This window comes from Euwallacea similis, chromosome 34 (assembly GCF_039881205.1).
Source record: "Euwallacea similis isolate ESF13 chromosome 34, ESF131.1, whole genome shotgun sequence".
NCBI lineage: Eukaryota > Metazoa > Arthropoda > Insecta > Coleoptera > Curculionidae > Euwallacea > Euwallacea similis.
Window position 1 is genome coordinate 719,202 of NC_089642.1, and position 26,154 is coordinate 745,355.

Below are 26,154 nucleotides of genomic sequence, written 5' to 3' on the forward strand. Positions count from 1 at the left end.
TAAGATCAGAAGGCAGGAGCTATTTTTCTATGACTGATTTTCAACTTACTTTTGATCTCAAAGTCTACGAATTTCTCACCTTGACGAGTGGTAAATTCATTTCGAGGTACCCAGCATGCTATACTGCTTAGTTCCAGTAAAGGTGTGTTGAAGAAAAAATACCTTACTTAGCTATTGAAAAAGTGCAGGATATCATGTGACATTTTACAGTTGTATGTGAGGCAGTACAATGTGTGATGTTGTTAATTATTTAAATTTTGGCTATTATTAACTACAAATTATCTTGAAAACATCTGTAAAAAAGAGGTAAATTTAATGCAAAACCGAATAAAAAGATTTCTAAAGATTACATTGTGTGATAATTATCAAATTATCAAGAGAATGCTTGTGAAAAGGAGTTAATTTAAAAAATTGTGTGGAGTATGTTGACACCGAAATACATTGGCGAATTATCCCTAAAACGCATTCTGAATCAAGGTTTGAATTTATTAGAAAACAATTAGAAAATAAACGAAATACACATAAATTCATATTCACCAAGTGTCAAGAAAATATTTGTATAAAATTCCACTTTCATGGGAATTGAGTTCGTTGAAATTATATACTCAACCAACCACTCTTGGTATCAGGAAGTCATTTTTGTATATTCTCGAATAATTGGAATACCGGTAAAACTTACTCATCAGGTACATCTAATTTTATTTTCGTCACCTAGAAGGCTGAATTTCGAGTTTTTTGGTGCACCTGTAACTCGTTTCTGCTACAATCTCTTCATTATTAATTACGCTCGTCTGTGAAAACGTTGTAAAAGTGACAAGATTACCTTCATTTTGAGAAAAAATGTCTACAATAATTTAAGAAAATAAATTTTGAGGTTTAGAGCAATTTACAAAGAAAACTTGCCATCTTTGTTAAGACTTCGACCATGTTAGGTCGATGTATTAATGATTAATTGTTGATTGTTTAGCTTACAAGTTTAAGTCTAAACCCTATGTTACGCCCATGTTCATCTCCACCTGTTTAGAAATATTCCCGATATGACTAGATTGCAGTACCATTCTGCCCCATAAGGGGGTTCTTGGACACTGGAATTTCCGCCACTTCTCTTTAGCGGAACTGGCCAAAGTTGGGTGTAAGCACGTTTCGCAGAGTCGGTGTGGTTGCAATAAACCAATAAAGGGCCAATCTAGCTTTTGACCTAAATATTACGCTTTAACACGATAGGTAGCAACCTAACCGACAGTGGTTTTCGAGGAGAAGTATGCCTGGATTGCTCGGTTTTTGGTATTTAAGAACTGAGTGAAGCTGCCAGGATGCTGCTTTTTTCTCATTACTCTCGTGAATCGATCGAATTTTGGTCTATCCTATTTCCCGATTTTGTAATTTTGTTTAAATCGATTTTTTCTCGTATTTTTTGGTCACGAAGACTTAATTGAACCACTAACATCGTGTAGTGGCCCGATGTTAACTTGGTCTTAATTGTACTCGTATATATCGATATTATGCAAGTTAGTTAATAGTGTAGTTAATAAACCTAATTATCGTTAAACTGTTGATTAATTTTGACCAGAAACCAGTGTCCCTGAGACTGCGACTTCAGGGTGGTTCGAGCGTGAGTATCCAGTCAACGATTATTGCGCCACGGATAGATCCAACAAGTAGGATCAATCAAATCAATTGCAGTCCTTTCACTCACGACCAAACAATCTTTTTTGATACGTTATAAGTTAAATGAAGCATTAAAGAATACATAAAACTCTTGAAATCGACCCTAAAACGAAAATCTTATTAAAAACTTCAGTAACTGTCTTATGAGCTTTGTTAAGGAATAAGTTGCGAAGAATTCTGTTATGGCCACTAATAAGTACTCAATTGCCTTAAACGTTCTAAGAGTCAACCCCCCAAAATATGGCTGTATATCCCATTAGTGCTTTATCAATATCAGTCGTTTATTACCCTAAGGGGATGGCAATTTCCAAATTGGATGAGGTAAGTTTAAATGATTTATTACTTTATAATCCTGACAAAATATTCTAGGACGAGTTGATTATTACATTGCTTAATGGCAGTGTTGCGACCCTATAACTTACAACTTTATAATAAACACCGGACCATCAGTATTGAGGACGAGTTTCCATCATCGTTGTATGATACTTTGTGAGAGCAACGTGAAGCTCTGTAATTTGCCCCTTTTCTTACCTTTAAAGTACCTACGGATACGTAGGATGCTAAGAAAGTCTTGTATGACTTTATTAATTAACATTTTTCACAATATTTTCCATCACAAGTAATACACTCCAACATACGCTGAAACTTTTCTGCAAATATTTGCTCCCACTTTTCTGGAGGTATCTCGGAGCACATTTCATCCCAGGCTACTATCGTTTCATCTGAATTTGGAAAATGTCGACATTTTAATTGTTTTTTGCATGGGGGAAAATGCGAAGTCACACATAGCAAGATCTGGGCTGTAAGGAGGACGTTCTAGTAGCTGCAATCCAGACTTTTCCAAAAATGTTGTAACGCTGAGAGGTCGAACTCACCCTTCTAATCTACTTAATCTATAATTTTTTAGTTTTTTGTTTTTTGTTGTGTACTGTTCAAAAAATAAAAGAGCGCTCAAAATTACGTAAAAAAGGTTTACTTGTTCCATCTTTCTAAAATAAGTCATTTTCGAAAAAATCGACTTTTAAAATTGTCTTGCACGGTGTGAATGCCTTATTATTACGTTAAATTATTTTCAACGTTTTAGTAGAGCGTACCATGGAAACAAGTGCACTTCGAATTAATTACTGTTTATTCAATAGCCGATTAGGTAATAAGTATTATTAGATTTTGTAATAGAGTTTTAAAATGTTCGTAACAAATTTTCAAAGTGTTGTCCATCCTTCACAATGCACAAATTGAGTCTTCTTAAGAAATTATGACGAATTTTAAAAAATACTCCATCGTTTCGTTAAACTTGTTAAAAATTCTCCGTCTCAATTCGTGGGGGTTGCGTGCAACATACCAGTGATAAATACCCCCAAAAGAAAAAGTCAATAGGATTTAAACAAGGAGATCTGGGGGCCCATTATATAAACTCACCCCGGCCTATCCATGTTTCAGGAAATGTTTCATTCAAGAATCTTCTAACAGCTACGCCATAATATGGAGGAGGTCCATCTTATAATTGCCACATTGAGTTTCTAACTTGAAGGAATATATTTATATTTTAAAAGTAGATTTTTTCGAAAAATGCTCATTTTAGAGAGATTAAACAAGTAAACCTTTTTTACGTAATTTTGAGCGTTCTTTTATTTTTTGAACAGTACACAACAAAAAGCAAAAAACTAAAAAGTTATAGATTATTAAGTAGATGTCAAGGGTGAGTTCGATCCCTTAGCATTAAGGGGTAAATGTTAACTTTTGACTGATAGTACAAAAGACCATAAGTAATAATTGTACCAAATTTAAAAAAAAACGGATTTGGCGTTTAACGTACCTTGACGACTACAACAGATAATTGTGTTTACTTTCGAAATTTTTTGTACTATTTCTGTTTGTGTTTTTACTCCGAAATAAACATTGTACGCGCCTGAATTAAAAATTACGAATACAAAAACATTTTAGAATTTTTGATAAAAAGTGATTCTGCCGTTTTTGCTCTAAAGAAAAGCCGTTCCAGCTGGAATATTTGAAATCTTAATGCGAAAATTCTTTTTTATATCTGGAAGTCATACCAGATGACGCATAATTTTGGTCACAGCCATCTTCATTTGACAAGTCGTTACCGCAGATGTGACAATGGCGCTGAGACAATCGACGCTATTTTGTTGGATTTTGTCGCAGTTTCATTAATAAAAATTTACACTGAAAATTCTTAAATTCATCTTTGTAAGCTGATTTCACCTATCCTCAAAGGACCTTTCACGGTCGGACCAGTGCACTCCATCTCAATTGATGTGAAGAATCCTTTCAAGGCAGATCTACTTTTCAAATTTACCCTGCAACTTGCCGTATTCTATTGCGACTTTGATGAAGAAGGAGCAGTTAAGGCTAAGAAAGTTACTCGGGTTTCAGTACAGGTGCCAGACGGGCCAGAATTTGAAGCCCCATGTTCGATTACTGGCCCTTGGGTCATTTATCCAGAAATAATGCCTGAAATACAGTGGTAGTATTATTTACAGCATAATCGATAGCCTTCGGTGTTAAAGTACATAGGTACATTTATTTATAGGGGCGTTAGTTGTGTTATAAATAAAAATTAAAACCCGATTTATTAAAGGGAAATGGCGTAGTTTTTTTCTATTGGGGAAAAGTTAAAAGGGAAGGCTGCTAAAAATAAGTATGATTCTCTCTTTGGATAGAGATAATTAAAATTTTATAAGCTGAAGCCTTTAGGGCAAGGGAACAAATTAAGAGACGAGCCTGGGTTGTAGCATTCGCAGGGCCATGTTTTCTAATTAAAAGAAGTAAAAAGCTATAATTTTTAATTAACTTGGCGATATATCAAAATAATTGCCTAAAGTATCCCTTTGACTACTCATGTTTTGCGGGATTTTTGTTCTTCAGAGCCGCAATAAAACAATTTACAAATAACGTCATAAACTTATGTAATAAAGGTATTTTACACAAAATGTCCATAAAATGACGAATTTGCAGATCTACACCTTAAAATGGGCAAAGCCCGTTTCTGAGAAATTCTCTTTTTAAAGCTACACACGCGCACGCACACACACATTTGTCACGATATCGACAAACATCGAAACAGGGGGGCGAGGGCGATATTTACAAAATTATTATAGTCTTTTATCAGCGGATGTATAATTAAGTTTAAAAATCATGATCATCGTAGCTGTCCCTGCATTCCTTGATATAATTCAAGGAAGGTGTGCGAATGACGAACGAGGATTCTGTAGCAGGTGTTATTAACGGGGTGCCCGTGAGGCTTATGGCCAATGGCAGTGCTGAAGGGGTGCACAGGTTCGTGGCCCCCCTATGTTCTGTTACTGATCGGTATCTCACCGGTCTGGACAACCTGGAAAAGGAAGAGGATTACGTTTCGACATCAGAGAGAATTATTGCTGAAAATTGCTAAACGCTCCTACGTCCAACTAAACGGCTTGCCAAACGATTTTTTTTCAAGGACTTGCAGACTTGAAGTTTTTTTGTATGTTTATTAAATTATGAGTTTTCTGGTAAAGGCTGTACAACAACGACGAGCTAAGAACACCTCAGGAGTTTATATCCTCATCTAATAACTCATGAATTCCTATGTAATAATACAGAGTGGTCCACTTTTTTGTAGCAGGACTTTAACAATCGATAGAAAAATTTATTTTAAGAAGAAAATTTTATATCAACATTGGCCCATAAATGCTTCTTTTTAAAAATATCAGGCGTTGAAAACTTTTAAAAAATTCGATTATTTTTTATAACATTCCAACTTTCAGAAATATTTGTATCAAATTTGGTGTACAGCATCACATTGTATGCTGCCATATTCAGTAACAATATCACGGCCCACGAGCAACCAGTGCCGGAGTTGTGGGGTTTTACTACCATAAAATTCAATAAATTACTAATACGGTCCTGTCTAAAATCAAATTAAAATTTTTTCCTAAATGAGTAATTCATTCTCTACAAAAAATGTTTCTTGACGTTTTTTCGTATCTGGCTGTTGCGTAGCAAATTCAATAAAAAAAAATTAAATTAATAAATTCTCCCGACCTAACACCGTTGGACTTTTTTGTTTGGGGATTTTTAAAAGAACTAGGATATGCAATTCCTGTGGAAACAAGGGAAGAACTTATTGGCCGCATTAGAGATGCGTGGACTGAATTTAGAAATCATAATTTATGGTGTTCTCCGGTCCATTAGACGTCGGTGTGAATTATGTGTGCAACAAAATCGTTCGTATTTTGAACACCTCCTTTAAATTAAGTGATTTTTCGTAGCTGTTTTTCACTTTTAATTATGCAATATGTATCATTGACAATAACAAACAATAAAATTTGATTTTAGTATTGGTAATTTATTGAATTTTATGGTAGTAAAACCCCACAACTCCGCCACTGGTTGCTCGTGGGTTGTGATATTATTACTGAATATGGCAGCATGCAATGTGATACTGTACACCAAATTTGGTACAAATATCTCTGAAAGTTGGAGTGTTATAAAAGATAATCGAATTTTTTTTTAAGTTGTCAACGCCTGATATTTTTAAAACGAAGCATTTATGGGCCTATGTTGATATGAAATTTTCTTCTTAAAATAAGTTTTCTATCGACTGTTAAAGTCCTGCAACAAAAAAGTGGACCACCCTGTATTTTAAAGAGAGAAGAGATTTCAAATAAGCGAAAACCTCATTATTAATAACTCGTGATTGTCCTCATAAGCGTTCTACGTCAGGAGTTGCGAAACTACGGCCCTTTGGCCGCATGGACAGAAAAATTCACAAATATTCATTATTTTAAATATTAATGCCATATAAAAGGGTATAAAAAATTTTAAAGTAATTTATTCATGTTTTGTCAAATTTTGAAATGTCCTATTATGGGGGGTTCCTAGAAATCATAAAATTTGGGCGTTACTTAGGGGACACTTACAGTAGGTCAAAAAAGTGTTCGTACACCTCTTAATTTAGTATAATTGACAAAATATCTTGAATAAGTTTGAGAATAGAGAAAATTGCAATTGGGCATCATGACGGGCTTTATTGCAGTAATGTACAAAAAAATATTAATTAATAATTCATCTCAGATATGTAAATAAAAAATTAAATACAAAATATCTGAACCAAAAAAGTGTTCATACACTTCGGATTTATTGATGCTTTTTGGTAAAAAAAGGTATTTTTGATAAAATATCTAACAAAATAAATTCAATTCGGTGTAGTAAATTGTTGTTAGTGCAAATGATCGTTTAAAATTTAATAATGCGACGAAAGGGCACAGAATTTAAAAAAAAATAGAACTTCAAATATTCGTCACTATAATCAGAGTAACTCTATACGAAAAATTGCAAATACGATAGACAAACCACCAAGTGCAATGGCAGATACATTAGGAAAATACAAAAGAACACATTCAGTTGAAAATAAGCCACGATCAGGACGCCCTTGCAAAATTATAAAGTACAGTGAGAACTTATTCTGCAACAAATAAAAAATATAATGTAAATGAAAATATAAATAAAATATAACAAAAATCTTAAAATTAGTGCCCCTCGGTTGGCTGAAGAACTAGAATCTGCTACAGGGCAACATATCAATTCGGAAACTATAAGAGTTAATCTTAGAAAATTTAGATTCCATGGTAGAAGACCTGCGAAAAAGCCTTAGGTAAATAAGAAGAACCAAAAGATTAGATTAGAGTTCGCAAAAACGTACTTAAACGGACCATTAGACTTTTGACATAAGGTCATTTTCTCAGATTAGAGTAGACTTAATATTTTTGGGTCCGATGGACCAAATTTTGTTTGGAGGAAGTCAGGAGAACGGTTGAATTCACGTAATCTTTGTTTTATCGTAAAACATGAAGGCGGAAATGTTTTAGTGTATGACTGCAAGTAGGATTGGCAATCTGCATTTCATTGAAGGGACTTCATAGATAGGTTCATGTATAGGGACATTTTAACTAACAATTTGGAAGAGAGTGCTGGGAATCTTGGATTGGCTGGGCATTATTACTTTCAACAAGATGAATGATGATAATGAACATACTTCACAATTAATGAGGGAATGGTTGTTATATCATGTCCTCCAATTAAAAACACCCCCATAATCTCCAGACCTTAAACTCATTGAAAATTTGTGGCAACATCTGGACAGGCAAGTCAGGAAGCATAACACTCAAAATAAGAATCAACTTCAAGCAATTCTAAGGAAAGAATGGCAAAATTTTTCATCAGACATTACCGAAAACTTGGTGAATTCAATGTCCCGTCGCTTACAAGGTGTTGTTGAAGCAAAAGGATTTCCTGCAAATTGTTGAAACTTACAATATCCTTTAAAAATACTGTTAATAATACAGCATACAAATGTTTTTGGGTTCAGATGTTTTGTATTAAATTTTTTATTTACATATCTGGGGTGAATTGTTAATTAATATTTTTTACTATAATATATTACTGTAACAAAGCTCTTCACGACGCCCTATTGCAATTTTTTCCGTTCTCAAACTTATTCAAGATATCTTGTCAATTATACTAAATGAAAAAAAGTTGTTCTGTATTTGTTGCAATAGTAAAGTATACGTGAGCATTCCTTATTTATCTTAAGACTGTCAAGCAATAAAATGTGAGAATGATATGGGGGTTAGCCATAAATTACTTCTAAGATAAGCGTGAGAAAACTATAGAGGGTTGTTTATGAATTCCTTTAACATAAGCGAGAGAAAAATTGATGATGAGTCAGGTAATCGTGGGAAAAAGCCTGGAATGTGGCTTATCAATGCTCTTAAAAAGAAAGGGATGCGCTCGGGGGTGGATAAGACATGTGTATCAGGAGGCATTCTGGCCTTGATTCTTGGCAAGTAGAGAAGTACCTCAAAACTTGCATTGTTTTATTTTCTCATAACCACACCGAAATCTTACATACATTTGTGTGGTATCGTTAGCCAGTTAAGCAATAGTGACTAATACCTCTTGTGCAGGTGTGCCTGATTCGGTATATTGATGTGGTAACGTCACATCTCAGCAATATAACGTTAAATGCAATATGCTGATTATTCATATTGAGAAAAAGGCTCCGGACTGATTTCTTAAGCAGAGTCAATATAAGATCAAGAAATACGTTGAGAGGGCGATGTGGCCGAGAGCCCACGGAAAGTTAACATAGAAGAAAGTTATTCTCGTAACACTTATATGCCCGCAGTTTCATTTTTTTTCATAATTACTCAAAGTAATTAACAGGTGTACGAATACTTTTTTGACCTACGTAGGTATAACAGAATCTACAGTAGCGGACAAAAGTGGAGCAACAAACGTAATCTTGAAAATATTCAAGGTTTGTTGCGACTTATTCATAAATTAGTAATATCAAAATTATGTTAGGATACCTAGAAATAACGCTGCAGAAAATTATAAGTTTATTCCTGAATTTAAGGCATTTAACAACAATAACGAATAAATGTGGCGGACAAAAGCAGAGCAATATATGAAATTTTAAATGATTATGAAAATTTTAACTAATACTTAATAGCATTGCCATTGTTTTTATTAACTTCAATGCATCTATTCCTCATAGACTTTATTAATTTATTTATGATTTCTTCTGAAACGGAATCCCATGCAGTTGAAATGGCGGTGAATAATTCTGCGGAGTTTCTAAATTTTGGTGGATTCTCTGTCCTTATCTTACCGTCTACTATCTCCCATAAGTTCTCTATCGGCATTTGAAAATCCTTTGAATTTATTCATTAACTAATTTACAAAACTTATTATAAACTATAAACAGAAAACATGCAAATAATATTGCATATAGTAAACGCCAAACTAAAAGTTTCGCACGTCATCAAAGTTCTATGTCGCGCTGCCTTGCGCTGTTGCCAGACTTCCGAACAAATCTTTGAGGGGATGTACATATAATTTGTTTCAGGACAGTCAACCGTAAGATTTAGTAAAAAAATAAATCTTCTAAAGAAAGGAAAATATAAGAGCAAAAATAGACACAATAATCGATATTATAAGATAATCTCACAAAATAATCAACACATAAACACACATGGTTTTGTGACTCACGGCAACCCTGTCGGTTTAAAATTTTTCCAGTGGTCATGTTTACATCTCATTTGAATTATCGAATTTTCGTTAAATGACGTCATATCAAAATTTCTGACCATATTTTATTTATATTTTATGATATATGTACCGATATGACCATATTCATTGAATTTTTAATAATTAATACGTTTTGCCTTCAAATGATAGTGATAACTAAATACGTTCGATATATATTGCTTCCGAGATAAACATAACCAATGTGGCCATGCTATTTCGTCATAGATGACGTGCGAGACTTTTAGTTTGGCGTTAACTTTACGTTATTGTTTTGCAAAGACCGCGACAAGCCCGCAGGAGACAACTGAAAAATTCAATACGGTTTGTTTGGCAGCAGTTCGTGGTTTTCAAGCTGGAACTGGTCGTTAGGTTAACTGATTAGTTCAAGTTAGTGCAGGTTAATTCAAATTGGCAATATATGATGGATTACGAGTACAATAATTACTTATCTCTTTTTTGCACGCCAGAGAGTATAAAAGACATCATGCTAATCGGCTTTCAACTTAATAATTGACAACCTACGTCCTTGTTCATTTCTCGCTCATCCTACAACCCCATGTTCCAACTTTTCCTTAGCGGAAATGAAGCATAAATAGGACACAAAACTTCGTAAGACCTCTCGCTCACTACGACCATATTGTCATTCTGTCAGCCTCTTCTTCAAAATTAGTTTCCTTTGTGCTTTTCTCGTGTGTGGGGTTTGAAGTGTTTTTTTCAAATAGCCAATAAACTGGGGACCTCCTAACATCAAGAAACTAAGTTGCATCCTCTCATGGAACTTCCATTAGCTGCATAATTAACTTTTAAACCGTTTATGTGACGCGGAGTAATTGCAAATGGCGTACGCGACATTATGGCTAATGTATCAAAATGTAGCTAGTTAATTCAATCAAGGGTTGCTGATGAGATATTAACCTGTCCTACTATGGGTTTAATTTATGTTAACCGAACTGCTACGGACGTAACGAGGATCTTCTCTGAAGAAAAAATTGAAGAACAATTAAAAAAGAGCTTCCCTTTATTGGGAATTTTACTAGGTTGAATCAAAAGCTCTCGCCATTTCTTTGAATTAAAAAAGTTCATAATAGGGGCCTATGGATTCCGCTTATGTGTCATACAGTGTGACCCACTTGTTTTGGGGTCAGTCTGTAAAAAGTTTATTAATTGTGCGACTTAGCCCAGATTTTTTTTAATTAAAGAGCTTGATAAATTGCACGTTTTTAGCAAAAATGACCTAGTTGATATAAAATCTAAGGCCTACTATGGCAGTTTCTAAAAGCAAAATTTTAATAAATCATATTAGCGATTTAAAAAAAAAAAATCTGTGCACGCCATTAGATTGAGCACCCCTCAAAACAGACCTGTACAAAATTTTATCGAAAGATTTTAAGTAATAACGATTTTGTAGAAAAATAAAAAATGCACGCTAGGCACATATTTATTTTCAAAAATTTATAGTTTATAACAACTTAGTTATGGTCTTAGTCTTATACAGAACAAGTAAAACAAAAAAAAATGAAAATTACATCACAAGAAAGAACTAAATTTTTGTAACTTCTACCAAACCACCATTTTCTCTAATACACTTGTCATTCTTTTTGCGTATATTCAAAATTACATTTCGTATTTGCTGTGGAGTAATTTCCACACAAGTACGGATTATTCTAGCTTCTAGTTCTTGTCAATTTTGGGGTCTTGACTTACACACTTTTTCTTTTAGTAAATCCCAAAGAAAAAAATCTAACGAGGTTAAGTCCGGGGATCTCGGTGGCCAGTCACAAAAAGACGGTTTCGCCCTATCCAATAGTTTTCGAAATTTTCATTTAGCCACTTTCTTATCAAATGAGCATTATAGATAGAACTACCATCTAACTGTAACTTCAAATTAAGGCGGTATATTAATGATAAATCATCTAATGCGTTTCTAAATTCATTTTTAAGAAAATTTAAAAATCCAACTGCATTTAAATTACCGTCAAAGAAAAAGGGACTAATTATTCTGTCGCATAATACTCCACACCAAACGTTAATTTTTTGAGAAAATTGTCTCCTTGCATTTATGATGAATTCTGGATTTTGAGTTGACCGATGACGACAATTTTGACTCGAAACCACCCCATTTGTGGTAAAGGTGGCTTCGTCGGTGAGTAAAATTTTGTTTAAAACGTTACCATTGTTTAGATATTCTCCTTGCAGACAATAGCAAAATTCTAATCTTCTTTCTTCATCTTCTGGTTTCATTGAAAATATGGAAAAATTTTGGCTTAAAAGCTTTTATTTTGTTTTGTCTCAGGTATCTTCTTACACTTTTTCTGAGTATATTAAGGTCCAAACCAGTCGTTCTAATACTATTTTGGGAACTGTTATTAAAATATTGCAATATTTGATTGTTATTTTAAAAAAGTTCATGACGTCCATTTTGCCTCGTTTTAAGCAAATTTTTAAAAATAAATAAGTACCTAGTGTGCATTTTTAATTTTTCTACAAAATCGTTATAACTTAAAATTTTTCAATAAAATTTTGTACAGGCTCGTTTTGAGAGGTGTTCAATCCAGTGGGGTGCACAGATTTTTTTCTAAAAAAAGCGCTAATATGATTTATAAAAATTTTGCTTCTAGAAACTGTCATAGTAGGTCTTGGATTTTATATCAACCAGGTTATTTTTGCTAAAGATGTGCAGTTTATCAAGCTTTATAATTAAAATAATCCGGGCTAAATCGCACAATTAATAAACTTTTTACAGACTTACCCCAAAACAAATGGGTCACACTGTATGTAATTTGAAAGATGATTTTAAGCAGATTGATATTTTATACTGAATATAGTTAGGGAAATTGTTTTTGGCATAAAAATGGCTGTCGAAAAAATTATTCTTCGAGGTTTGATGAGACATTATTGAAAAAAGGGTCTAAATCCTACAGACACCGCAAGTTGAATCTGTGAAGTTAATGGTGAGAATGTTGTGAGTAGACGCATTGTGGCAGATTGGTTCCAACGCTTCAAATCTGGCGATACCAATGTGGAAGACAGAGCGAAAAGTGGAAGACTAACAGTTGGGGATCCAGATGCCTTACGTGCCACCTATCAAGAGCAGCCTCATGCTACTACCAAGGAATGATCAAGACAACTTGAACCTTCTCAACGAACCGTAATTTGAACCGAATTGATTTCACTTGCAGACGCCCAAGAGAAGATTCGCATGAATTGAATGAGGCACAAACTCAGCGGTGGATGAATGTTTGCAGAATTTTGCTGCAAAATATCTTAGACGATCGTTTTTGGAGACGTATCGTGATTTCTGATGAAAAGTGGTTGCATTTTGTAAATCCTGTCAAAAAAACTCAGTGGGTACCACTTAATGAAAAGCCAGAACCGCGAATTAGGCAAGACCGCTTTGAAAAAAAGTTATGTTATGCGTTTGGTAGAATTTTGAAGAAATAGTACAGTTTGAAACAGTTCCAGAGGGTCGTGCTGTGAACGTCAACCTTTATTGACAATAAATAGAAGGAGTATGTAAAATTTTGATAGAAAAATATCCAGCTGTGGTAAACAGAAGACGCATACTTCTCCAACAAGATAATGCTCCATGTCATCGTGCACGTCGGACTCAGACCAAATTCCAGGAACTGGATAGGATAGAAATTTTACCTTATCCAGCGTATAGCGCTGACCTTGCTCCTTCCAATTATGGTTTGTTTCAGTTAGTGCAAAATTTCTTTAAAGGCGCAAAATTTCGAAATGCAGAAGTCGAAATTGGATGTCGCAACTTCTTCGTCTCAAAGACACCCGAGTGGTATCGCAACTAAGAAACTAGCCGAAAGATGGTAAAGAGTCATAGAAAGTGATGGATTATACTTTGAAGAATAATACTCTTTTTCACTTTGAGTGTTCTTAAAAATTTAAAATAAAATTTATGATTTACGATTTTGACGAGAACTTATGACTCAACCTAATAGCATCTTTTTAAGCACAGTATGTCGCAATAGTTGCTCTCAGGAGCATGCCTTTGCACTCTTGGAAGTTATTACTATGGATTATCGTGGCTAATATCCTTGCGTGGCTAACTCCCATGCTTTGGGAGAAGATTGCGATGAAGCTACACGTATCATCTTCCCAAATAATTAATTTTGAACGAAACATGGACATGATTGGACACGAAACGGAACAAAGATTTACGATACGTTCCAGATCTAGTCAGTAAATTTGCTGCCGTAAAAATTCGCTAATCAATTTCTTGTTTTTCGTGCTCATCGATATAATCTTTGAGTGGTTGCAAAGAAAATCTTTCCCTTAATTTGTCTAAAGTTAACACCGAGGTTTAAGTTAATCTAAGGGTTATTCTAAAAAAGCCCTTAAATCTTCGACATGACCATAACTTACAGTGTGTGCCAGCCCTTTCCTCAACCTTATCAAATAGTCGACAACGAAGTGCAGCTCTTAGAGCGAATCACCTAAGCCACATACCTTTGACATCTACATAGCAACAGACGAATAAAAGCGGCTCGGAAAGTCTTATTAAAAATTGTGTAGATGATGGGGTTGATGGTGGAGCTCACGTAGCCCAACCAGAGGCATGTTACCACCACGTGTTGGGGCACATTGCAGTCTGGACATGCGGCGAAGATGATGTTGAGGATGAAAAAGGGCGACCAACATAGGACGAAGGTGAAGAAGACCAATCCGAGGACTTTGGACGCTTTTTGTTCTGTCGCCACCGAGTTAGAGGCGAAGGTTTTTCTTTTCACTTTACCGGCCAATAATCTGGAAAGAAAAATGGTCTAATTAATATAATTTTTAGCAATTCCATGGGAAGAAAAGTATTTTCTTAGCTGAATGATGAATGGATAGTTTGTGGTAGATGTATTTTTAAATCGGTTCAGTTGACATCAGTGGGTTTCGAACGCCACTGGGGAAATGTACGATTTTTTTCAGTGAGAATCAGACCGCGCTTTACCACTCCAAAGCTTTTTGAGATGCACCACACTTGTCATTATAAGTTTTTCATATAATTTTCCATGCAACGTAGCAATGACGTTAATATGGGGAATAACTCGTTATCCACACATGAGGAACTGGAATCTGAATGCATTCTTGACGACTTGACGTTATGCTGGATGAATTTCCCCATAAAGATGATGTTCCGGCGGTACAAAATTTATAGTTTAGTTTATTGAATGGTTCTTCTTGTAGCGTGTTGGGGGCATGACCAGCTACACTTATCTCTGTATAATAAGTCTCTTTCATTCATTTTCGAACTAAAATTAATTTCCCGATACGGATCTAAACTGTCCTTTGCCAAAACCATCCAGCTACCATGACGAAATCCAACTTTTTTTGGCTCCGCTGTGATATCGATAACCATCGTTAAAACGAGGAAGGGAAATATTGCGCTAATTAATTTCAGGGGATCACATCTACCCTTGATGACAGTGATGTCGTTGTCGCCTAATATATTGCTCCCCTATGTCGAAAATGGGTTAAAATTATAGAATTCAGCCTGTTCGCTTACTCAAAGGCAATCATGAACCGACACAAAAGAATGTCACAAGTGGTGAATTGGGGAAAGTTTGTCGTGGATTATTAACGTTTTCAATTAAATATTGAATTGAAATTCAATTAAAATATAATTTCTACAGCGCGAATCATTTATTACCTACACATAATTTTAACATCAAGTCTACAGACAGGCTTTCAATTCGCAACCCTTTGAAACTCTTAACGAGCCCCTTATTGTCGAGTAGGATGTGAGAAAAGTGAAGTAAATATGAAAAGTTTATTTTGAAGAACAATTTTCTTCGTTGCCTTTATCCAAAGTTCAGCATGATTACTATTTCACTTCCAAAGAGAGCAGGTAAGTTGGGTCATATAGTTTGTTCCTCCCTGTGAAATCTAAAGACGTAAGTCTTACCTAAAGTTGGTCAAATTTGAAGTAGTGTGATTCAATTGTAACTTGAGAGACTTTAGTCGACAGTTTCTCGCCTCTCTGGCAATATTTTCAGGAGTTTGTGTTCCCTGGTCCCTCCTTGCCGATGTCAGGTTTCCGTTTCCTCCATTTACGAAGGACAACTGACTGTGCGAGTTTCCCATCCTCATGTTTGATGACCTGCAATTAATGAAGTTTGGGTGAACTTATTAAAGACCTTACGATCAGTTTATCAAGAATTAACTCAGTTATCTTTGCATTCGTCTATCATAGGGGTCACATCTTGGACAATCAACATTAAAGTATCAATCAGATGCAAATTGCAATTAATCTCCTTTTAGGGAAATAATTGAAACATGGAAAGGGCGTTTGCATCACCGCGAAACTTCGTCAATCAGACGCACGATTAGCAACGATAATCAATCAAATCTGAAGTTCTAATCTTCGGAATTAAATGATTCCCGAAGACGTCGTTTCCCTTTCATTAGGCTTTAATTGTAATGCGACAAGGACATGAACTTGAGACGGAGCTCTCAAACTGTTGTTGGAATAATGGAGGAATTTAGCTTACTTTGACGAGTTGACGTACTTAACAGGACTAAGTCACTGTATGCTTACTATGAGTTAAAGTTAAGAATTAGAATCGATGATTTGTCTGTTGGAATATGGAAAAGAACAGGGATGAACTTTCGTTAGTCCTTCTCCACAACGACTAGGTGTTGGAGAACCCATGTGATGAAAATTTATACTGTTTTGAACAATTACTTCACAATTTTGTGTCAAAGTTCCAAATTTTTTCCAAAAAAAGTTACTAAACACGAATACATTCTTTAACACTTTACCACAAATTTCGCATTCCGAAATTGAAACTGGTTGTAGAATTAACGCGTTCCACTTCTTGGTGCAGAATATTATGCTGTAACAGATGACCACAATGGTATCGTAGTTGTTCTCAAATGATGTCATAATTTACTTAATAAAAATAATATAAAAGTTGCAACAATAACTGTTTTAATTAAAAAAATACATATTAAAAATTTAAAACAGCAGGGATTCAAACTCGGGATTTCTAATAGTATTTCATTTGCCATTGTCAAGAAGATTTGGCACAAATCTCCTTAACTAAGATTATATTGAAAAAAGTAAGATATAAAAATTCGGTCACCTTATGAAAAATATGCGTATTTAACTGGCTAGTTAGAATATGTTTCATAATTAGTGAAATTCTGAATACTTGGGAGATATCTGAGAAAAGCCGAATAGGTGTTTTCACGTTTCTTTTTCGTAAATATTTAAAGAACTGATTGTTAAAAGGAAACGTCGTTAAAGTGCGTTTTTTGTAAGGAATCTAAATCTATTGTATGATTTTTTCTATAAATGTAATATTTAAAAATCAAAATATCAGGAATTTTGAGAGATTTTTAAAAGGCATTATTACAGATTGCTTTCAGAAATTTGTATATATTTTAGTGGAATTTATTGAAATTAAAATTGTTGCTTTATTAAAAATATGGAATATAAGAGTTTTTTAAGGTTCGTTGAAGAAATGTTGATGCTCAATCTTCCTATTTTGAGTAGTTTAAATTCTAAAAAGATTCTTGAATAGATTTTAAGTACGCATTAAGTAATTTTTTCAAGCTGCCAATGTTCTCAGTTGACGAAGGCACTTAAAGGATGCCCGATGTGAAATACCATATGAGTAACTTTCATATTTTAAGAGAAGTAATTTTCCCGAATTTTATTAATCAGTAGATGTCAAATACACCTAGTATTTTAATTTTATAAAACAACCAATCTTCTCAGCTAAAGAATTTTTTTTTCATTTAGACAAGATACCTACAGCTTGTGCCATAGTTTTCCCACATTGCTAATCGTGCAGAGTTTTTGGAATTCAAAATATCTCTAATTTATGGATTTAAATTTTTTTAAAGAAATCTGCATGTGTGGGTGGAAGTATAAAATTAAAGTTTTGGATCTAAAACGTTTAGTATACAGAATATCACTTTCCACAACTTCACCAAATACGATTTATTATTATTCCTCAGCGAAACAACTTATTGCCATTTAAAGTAACTGGCCGCAATTCTCTGAGAAATCCCCAGCACCAAATTTCCTTTAAAACTCACCCTTTTGTGTATAAATTCACCCCTAAATTCATGTTCATAACTGAGTTTCTGTCGCAATATTTCATGTCACCAGGGAATATCTTATCATGAAGTTATACCATACAAAGGGCAAATTTAGTATCAAATTTGTGCGGAAGAAAACTCGACAAAAGCAGGATTCGGTTGGATGGGATTGAATAACAATCAATGGTTCATCGAATCTTGTTCGCAAGTAAATTTTCTTTGGAACATGCATGCAAAGGTAGCGGGGAGGATTTATGAGGATATTTCATTTTTCTGGGAGATTGCGGAAGCCTTAGATGAGGAGCTTCAAATTACTTCTTTTTCATAAAATCGAAAAGCAAATTTTTCCATTGGATTATAAGCCAAATAATAATAATAATCTCTTTCCGGCCCTTAATTAGAGTATGTAATTAAATTGTGGAGTGTCTCCTGCTGTTTGTGATTGGCAATTAAAGTTTTGCGCCAACATTATTGTAATGGTGTTAAAACTGCAGAATTATAAGGGAGGCGTTCATACAATAACTGAATTTACTAATAAACCGTGCTATAATCGGTTTTTGATTGCAGCAATTAATCGAAAACACGTTTTTAACATAAAATTTATGATTATAGCTGTTCCAAGGTTTATTGACTTAGAGACTCGAAGGTTGCAATATTGTTCAGAGCGATCTAGGCTGCGAGTTTTCGAATAAAACTAGGTTGTTCGGAAAGTAATTTCGTTTTTTTATGTGAAAATGAATGACAGTTTTCGTATAATAAACAAATGCTTTATTAAATTATATATTGGCCGTTCTGGTCCAACACCTTTTGCCATCTTTCTGGTAGTAGCATAATTCCACGCTCATAAAATTTTTTGTCTTTGCTGGCAAAAAACTGATCGAGGTGGTTTTTGACCTCATCATTTGAGATGAAAGTTTTACCGTCTAAAAAATTTTGGAGTGACCGGAACAAATAATAATCCGATGGTGCCAGGTCTGGAGAATATGGTGGGTGTGGCATTGTGTCCCATTCAAGCTGTAAAAGCTTTTGGCGAGTGACCAAACTTGTGTGAGGTCTCGCGTTGTCTTGGTGAAACACTACACCTTTTCTGTTGATTAGTTCGGGTCTTTTCTGTTGAAGTGCATCCTTCAGTTTGTCCAGCTGCTGGCAGTAGACTTCCGAATTAATCGTTGTGTTATCCGGTAAAAGCTCAAAAAAAACGATTCCTTTAAAATCCCACCAAACAGACAGCATCACCTTTTTTTGGTGAATATCGGCTTTGGAAATGGTTTGAGTCGATTCATCTTTTTTGCTCCATGACCTCTTGCGTTTGACGTTGTTGTATACAACCCATTTTTCGTCCCCAGTAATGATGCGCTTCAAAAACGGATCATTTTTGTCACGTTTGAGAAGCGAATCGCAGACGTCAATGCGGCGACACAGATTTCTCTCTGTGAGAACATGGGGAACCCATATATCGAGCTTCGAGGATAATCCCAGGCCTTTCAAGTGGTCATAAACTGTTGAATTCGATAAATTTAACTTCAATCCGATCTCACGTGTTGTTATTCGACGGTTCGCATCAACTAATGCCTTTATGGCGTCTTTATCAGCTTCAACCGGCCTTCCCGAACGTGGTGCATCTTCGACATCAAAATTGCCAGATCGAAATTTAGAGAACCAGTTCTGACACTGGCGTACTGTCAACACACCTTCTCCATACACATCGGTCAATTTCTTTCTGGCTTGAACAGCATTTTTACCCTTTCTGTAGTAAAACAGTAGGATATGTCGAAAATGCTGCTTATCGCTCTCCATATTTAAAAGGGCACCAACCAAAAACTACTGCGTAGAATTAATTGAAATGTTTCACACACAAGCCTTGTTATATGAGCTCTCAAAGCATATAAAAATTATATGGCTTAAGTGTGAGGTTAAGTGCAAAAAAATACCATTAAATCCTCTGTCGGGAAAAAACGAAATTACTTTCCGAACAACCAATACATCTGAGAGGCTCGCTAACGATATTCAGTTTAATTGCAGAGTATGTATAATGAATGAAGGATGGCAGTGAAATACGCTCTGAAAATGATTGTTACTTTAATATACTTAACAAAACTGGCTGCAAATGAACGCGTTTATGCAAACAATGCGAAACTGACGCTACAACAGGAGAATCCCGCTGACAATTAGCGTATGCAATGTAAATGAGATAATTTCGCTACATTCACTGAAATAGTAAACCAACTTTGTTGAGGGTTGAAATGTCAATTTGGTGGCAAGAGTAAACTAAATCAATGAAAAAAATCACCCTCTTTTTGATAGTTATTTTGTGTTTACATCTTATTGCAGTCTTCAAAAGGGTGCACATCGCTAGAATTTTAACCCAGAAGATTGACCCGGAAACAGAGGAAACTGCGTGTGATTAAATGATGAGAAGATGTGAATATGTTCTATTCATTTGAGGCCCATTATTCACTTTCTCTTTTATTTTGTTTGGAAATAACTCTTCACCCACAAATAGGGCTACTGGAGTGGTGGAATTATGCACTATTCTCAATTAGACCTAACTGAGAACAACATTTATCCTTTACTAAGAAATTGAACGAAATTGTTTTGTTAACATACCTATCACAAGGTTTTTATAACCTAGGAAAATTGAGTAGAAAAACGAAAATTAACAGTCTGAGAACTCATTTTTTTTTAATGAGGGACATTATATGTTATAAAAATTATCTTATTATTGTTAACCCTTTAGAAAAAATCTGTCATTACTGATTTAAATCGAGATTGATTTGATTGAAAAGAGGGATTTCATACATTTGAGATATTCAACTTTTATGCAATTTAGTTACTTGTTAATTTTTGTTTTTCTCCTCAATTTTCCTACGTTCTGATCTTGTAACAGATCTCTCATCAAAACGTTAACAAGAGTTGTCATTATGCCTTTACTAAAAACTGAATATTACTTTCAATTGATTTTAATTGAGAATAGTGTGCAATTCCAGCACTCCTACACCCCTACTTGTGGGTGAAGCGTTACTCCCAAATGGAATAAAAGAAAAGATGAGGGGATGTGTTGTATGCCTGGATATATTTTACGTGGTCCTTGGCAAACAGGCCATACAATATTCTGGACATGTATAACGTTGACCCATATTTGTAGTAAAACACGGAGTTTAGCCTTAAACTGCTTATTTGGTATTTCTTCTTGAATATACGACACCAACATGCATACTTTCCCTTCTTAATGCGCGTCTTATCTAGAGGGATCACTTCTGGATTACATGCGTCGATTGTATTCCCGGAATCCTCTTAAACTTTGTATTAGACGATTCAGGGTTAGCTATAAATTATTACAGTAAGAGTCAATCTGTACTTGAATTATTGTGGTAATAATATATTTATAATAGAAACATCAATTATTTGTTGAAATTTTGATAAATTTTGTACACAATGTCACTCATCAAATATGCATCAAACAGAATATTTTTTTAAGATATTATAGATTTAGGCAAATTTTGACTTTGCCTTTCGGGTTTGTTTCGAAAGTGATGGGAAATGACATTAAAATTAATAAACAAATGATCGTCAATAACTATCAAATTTCATTTATTCTTCGAAAAATTTCAAAATTTATTATTATTTCTCAAAATTAGGAAAAATATACGGGAAAAAAATTTGTATTTATTGTTTTTTGTCTATAATGCGAATTTTCAACTTTTTCGGGCGACTTTAAATTTTTTAAAATATCTTAGTATATCTGCATTTCTGCAGTACAGGGAAAGTCGAGAAATATCAACATCGGTTATAACGACAAGTCACATATAGCAACGGAAATTCGAACGTATGATTGGATTTGCATGTACTCTATTGTAAAAAATTTGCCTATTATGAAGTCGCTTTTAACATCCGCAAAAAAGACATTTTTGGTGGTTTCCTAGCTGGGTATAACGACGCTACGGGATATGGTATAGTAATTGTAGTATAAATTATTCAAAGAGGGACCGAAACTTTTAAAAAGCAGTGCCTTTAGCGGCCGTATAGACAAATCCCAGAAAATTTGCTTTTAATATACATATTTGATACAACTACGTATGGTTGTGGCTTTTCTGCAATTTCTATGTAGAGCTGCTAAAACGTCGCTTTTTTATAAGTTTCGATCCCTTTTTGCGGAATTTCTAATTGAATGCTGGCAGCGTCGATTTTATATTGCAATTACTATAAATACACATAAATCAATTTCTTTGAGCCATTTACCGATACTAAACAATTAAAACTGCAACCAAGGGGTTTGTTGATTTAAGCCATAGAATCTGAGTTGTTTGTGTCAATATTTTCATTTATATTTTGTGTTGGTAAATAGCTTAAAGAAATTAATTTTTTATAGAAGAGTGTGTTTTATATAAGAATAGGAATTATTACGAAGATTCCTGAATTATGAACGAAAACTATATAAAGTAGAGGCTGTGTCCATTGTATGTATTCAGTTTGTTTGCATTATTGTAATTTTGTTGTGTTTAAAAAATGACTTCAAGAAAAAGAAAGTTTTGTTCATTCAGGAGAAAGGTATAATAATTTCCAGACTTGAACCAGGTGAAAACAATAATACCATTGAAAATGAGCTGCACTTATACAATTCGACTGTTTATACAATTTGGAAGAATAGAGAAAATATCAAGAATGTGTTTAACAGAGATTTGTTACCAAAGAAAAAACTTAAGTTATCTAATCATGGGGATATTGATCAGGCATTATTTAAGTAGTTTAAAAAGGAAAGAAGTGAAATATCGGCAATCAGTGGCCCAATACCACAAGCAAAATCGGAACAGTTTGCCAAAATAGTAAATAAAGGTCCAGAATATAAATGCTCAGAAAGTTGGATTAAACCCCTCTGGCAAAGACATAACATTGTGTACGGAAAAATTAGTAATGAAGCTGTTAATGTACCAGTTGCAATGACAGAAAACTAGCCAAAAAGACCTGTGTGACCAGGAATTCGAAAAAATTACCAGAATGACAAGATTTTTACTGCAAACGTAAGAGGTCTTTTCCACAAAAAAACTACGAAACTTAAAGGAGAGAAGTTCGAGAATGTCCAAGGAAAAAGTTACTCTTTTTGTTGCTACCAATATGAAAGGATCAGAAAAACGTAAGTTGATTGTTATTGGAAAATCAAAAAACCCTCTCTACTTCAAGAACTACTTGTCGAATAACGTGTCCTATATATCTAACAAAAAAGTCTGGATGACGTCAGACCCGTATATAAAATTTTACAAAACTAGGACGCTGAATTCAAGAAAAAACTTTGCTCTTGGTGGATAATTGTTCGGCGCACACAAAAATGTCAAATTTAAAGAATATTAAATTTCAATATCTCCCACCAAATACCACATCAGTTCTGCAGTCGCTTGACAAGGGTATCATAAGATCAACGAAAGTTCATTTTAGTAAGCTGCAGCTAATGAATATTGTTGAGAACAATCAGCAAAACAAAGAGCGTGCTATTAATCTTTTGGATGCAATATCAATGATTTTTAAAGCATGGAAGCATCATACAATATCACCCCAAACCATCGCGAATTGTTTTAGACATACAGGTTTACAACTAGCACCAGTAGCTGACGACTTTGAAGAGGAGGACGATCTTCCTTTAGCTAAAGTGGCAAGAAAAATAAATAATGGTTTTGAAAAAAAGTTGATGAGCATCTTGCCATGATAAAAGAAAACCTTACACGGTCAGATGAATTATGGATTGATTTTGTAATGCTGACCTTCACTTGAAAACAAACAATGCTTTATCTGAGGAGCAAATTGCAAACGAAGTGCTTACTATTCAAGAAATTTAAGATGAAAATGATTAAGACTCTGAGGGTGGTGAAAATTTTAAGCCACCATTCAGTTATTCCAGCGACAAAAAGCTTCCGAATGAAATCAGTTTCATAGAGAAAAATATTGGATTGATTTATTTTAACTTGCGTTGTAAAAATCAAACAAAAATTACAGAATATTTAAATAAATAATCTGTTTTTACCACATATACGTAAATGTAAATAAGTCAGAAGTTATATTAAATTGCTCACGTTTTATTATTTGTCTTTTATAGTTTTAAATTTTTATCTTTTTAATCATAAAAAACAAGTCTTGATGTAAGGACTACCGGATATAACGACCCTTTTTATTGGGTACCCTCTCAATCATTATATTCAATTTTCACTGTATTCAAATTGGTCAGCAATTTTGTAACAATAATATCAAAGTAATTGTTTCAATGAGTATTCATTAGTTAAAGCGGTAATAAATAAATAACATTCATTTATTAAATAAATTTTAAAAAGTTTTAAAAAAATTAAAAATATATTAAAAAGCTTCTTACGCCTTCATGCAGAGTTGACGTAAATTATAAAGCAGCTGCTCAGATTAGTTTATTGTGGTATTTTTATAAAACTAATTGACATAGATATAGGGTCATAAATAAATATCTGCTTAAAACAGTTACATTATATATTAAATAGATGCTTGATAATCCGTGATTTAAATGTGACTGTGAAAAACGCAATAAATTAATTCAAAAACCGCTCAACAAGTTTTAATACTATTTAAAAGAGAAGTGTTACGAATGCGTCTCGCTAGATGGCTATTGTGCGGTACCTCTTGACTAATACAATTGACGCTAGACAGATGGCGCCTGTCGTGAAGTTACGCGGTCGTCATTCATCGGCTATTTATCTTTTTTGCTCTTATAGGAGTTTTAAAGTTTTCCAAGTGGATTTTAAATATTTTAACTGCGTTATCGGCTTTGAATTGATTGAAATATCGTAAATTAATGATACCAGAATAAAAATAGTTAAAATCGTTTCTTACCGGTCAGCACTTCCGGCGGTCCTCCACAGGGCATTATCGCCAGCGGTGGCAGAGGCCCGGTCCTGTTTAGCGGCAAATCTGCCGCCCAATCGCCGTAGCTGATCGGCGTCGGGGTGTTCGGCCGCAAATCTCGCCTTTTTACGCAACAGCTGGACGGTCAGAGCGTAACTGACCATCATTACGGTCATCGGAATGTAAAAAGCGATCAGACTTCCGAACACGAAAAACGCTCGGTTGTTAATCACGCACTTTTTTGGATCGGGCATGATGTTCTCGTGATTTATTATGCCTGGAAAAAAAGCCGGGTATCATTCAATGTATAGGCCGTGAATTATTGTCCCGGCATTAAATACGAATTAGGGCGAGTAGAGAAGAAAGCGTGAATAATTATGCCACAATTCTTTTGCGAGTCGCACTAACGACTCTGGAACAACGTACCTAATACTGTAATGGAACTGGACACTATCATGGACAGCACCCACGCAAGTCCTATCCTGAGTACCACCGTTCTGGTGGTGGTACTGTGCCTCGTTTTCAAGGGGTTTCTTATGCCCAGGTACCTTCCAAGACTGATGAAGCACATGTGCATTATAGAGGCTGAACAAGCCAGGACGTCGCAAGTTGCGTATACGTTGCACCATATCAAGCCAAAGGGCCATTCACCTGAAACCAACAAAAAGCAATTTAAAAAATGCAGCTCAGGGTCCTCGAAACTCCGTCTTGGGAATTGAGAGCATTAGTATGGTAAAGAAGTTCTTGCGAAAGCCGCATTCAGGACAATCTATCAGCTGAGAAAACTTGTGAGTTTCGAAACAGGCGGAAAGGAACTATAAAACATGTTGCGCGTAAGGGAACAAAGGAACAGCATTAGAACTCTAATAGAAATACGGTTTTTAGGGTTGCTGTTTTCTTTCAAGGGACGGGAAAGTGTTTGCTCAGCCGAGAACATTGAATTTACACTCTTGAAATTTAAGAGGATTTTGATGGTTTCTAGCAGCAAATTTAATCAATTCAGGAATGAACTTAATTCGCATGGTAATAATGCAGCCAATAGAGCTTTGCATTTGGCAATATCAATACGTCCATTATAGCTGCAAGCTGGAAACGGGCTTAACATCCAAAGGGATTTCAATTTTCATCGCCGAGAACGGTTTACACTTCAGATTGACGTGACGAGCCGAGAACGTCCCTTTTCACAATCATAATGGAATTTGAGATAAGCACTACACACTCTATGAGTACGGTGAATCTATTCACTCAGCTGAAAATGCATTTAGAGTGGCATACGAGGAGAATACATGTATATTTAATAAGGTATGAGTGGAGGAAATATGATGGAAGTTTTCCCGAGAAGCCCCCAAGAGGCGGCAAGTAATGCGTCGAGGTCAGAAAAATCATCGGTCCAGGGAAAGTAAAAATTATGACCAAATTTTTAAAGCTGTCAAAGATGAATTTTCCAATGCTCGCAAATAATGCAAATACGGCTGTGATACCTCA

The 26,154-nt window shown here is 34.7% G+C and overlaps 1 protein-coding gene across 1 annotated transcript in view; it reads right to left on the reverse strand.

The window, feature by feature from the left end:
- Nucleotides 1–4,629: 4,629 nt before the first annotated feature.
- LOC136418345 (5-hydroxytryptamine receptor 2C-like) overlaps nt 4,630–26,154 on the reverse strand; it is a 60,257-nt gene continuing 38,732 nt past the window's right edge. Inside the window, exons 2-6 of the mRNA XM_066404381.1 lie at nt 25,096–25,320; nt 24,658–24,946; nt 15,671–15,865; nt 14,227–14,523; nt 4,630–5,020 (exon numbers count right to left, since the gene is read on the reverse strand). Of these exons, the coding sequence (XP_066260478.1) occupies nt 4,816–5,020; nt 14,227–14,523; nt 15,671–15,865; nt 24,658–24,946; nt 25,096–25,320 (1,211 nt within the window). The 3' untranslated portion in view covers nt 4,630–4,815. The remainder of the gene's footprint in view (nt 5,021–14,226; nt 14,524–15,670; nt 15,866–24,657; nt 24,947–25,095; nt 25,321–26,154) is intronic.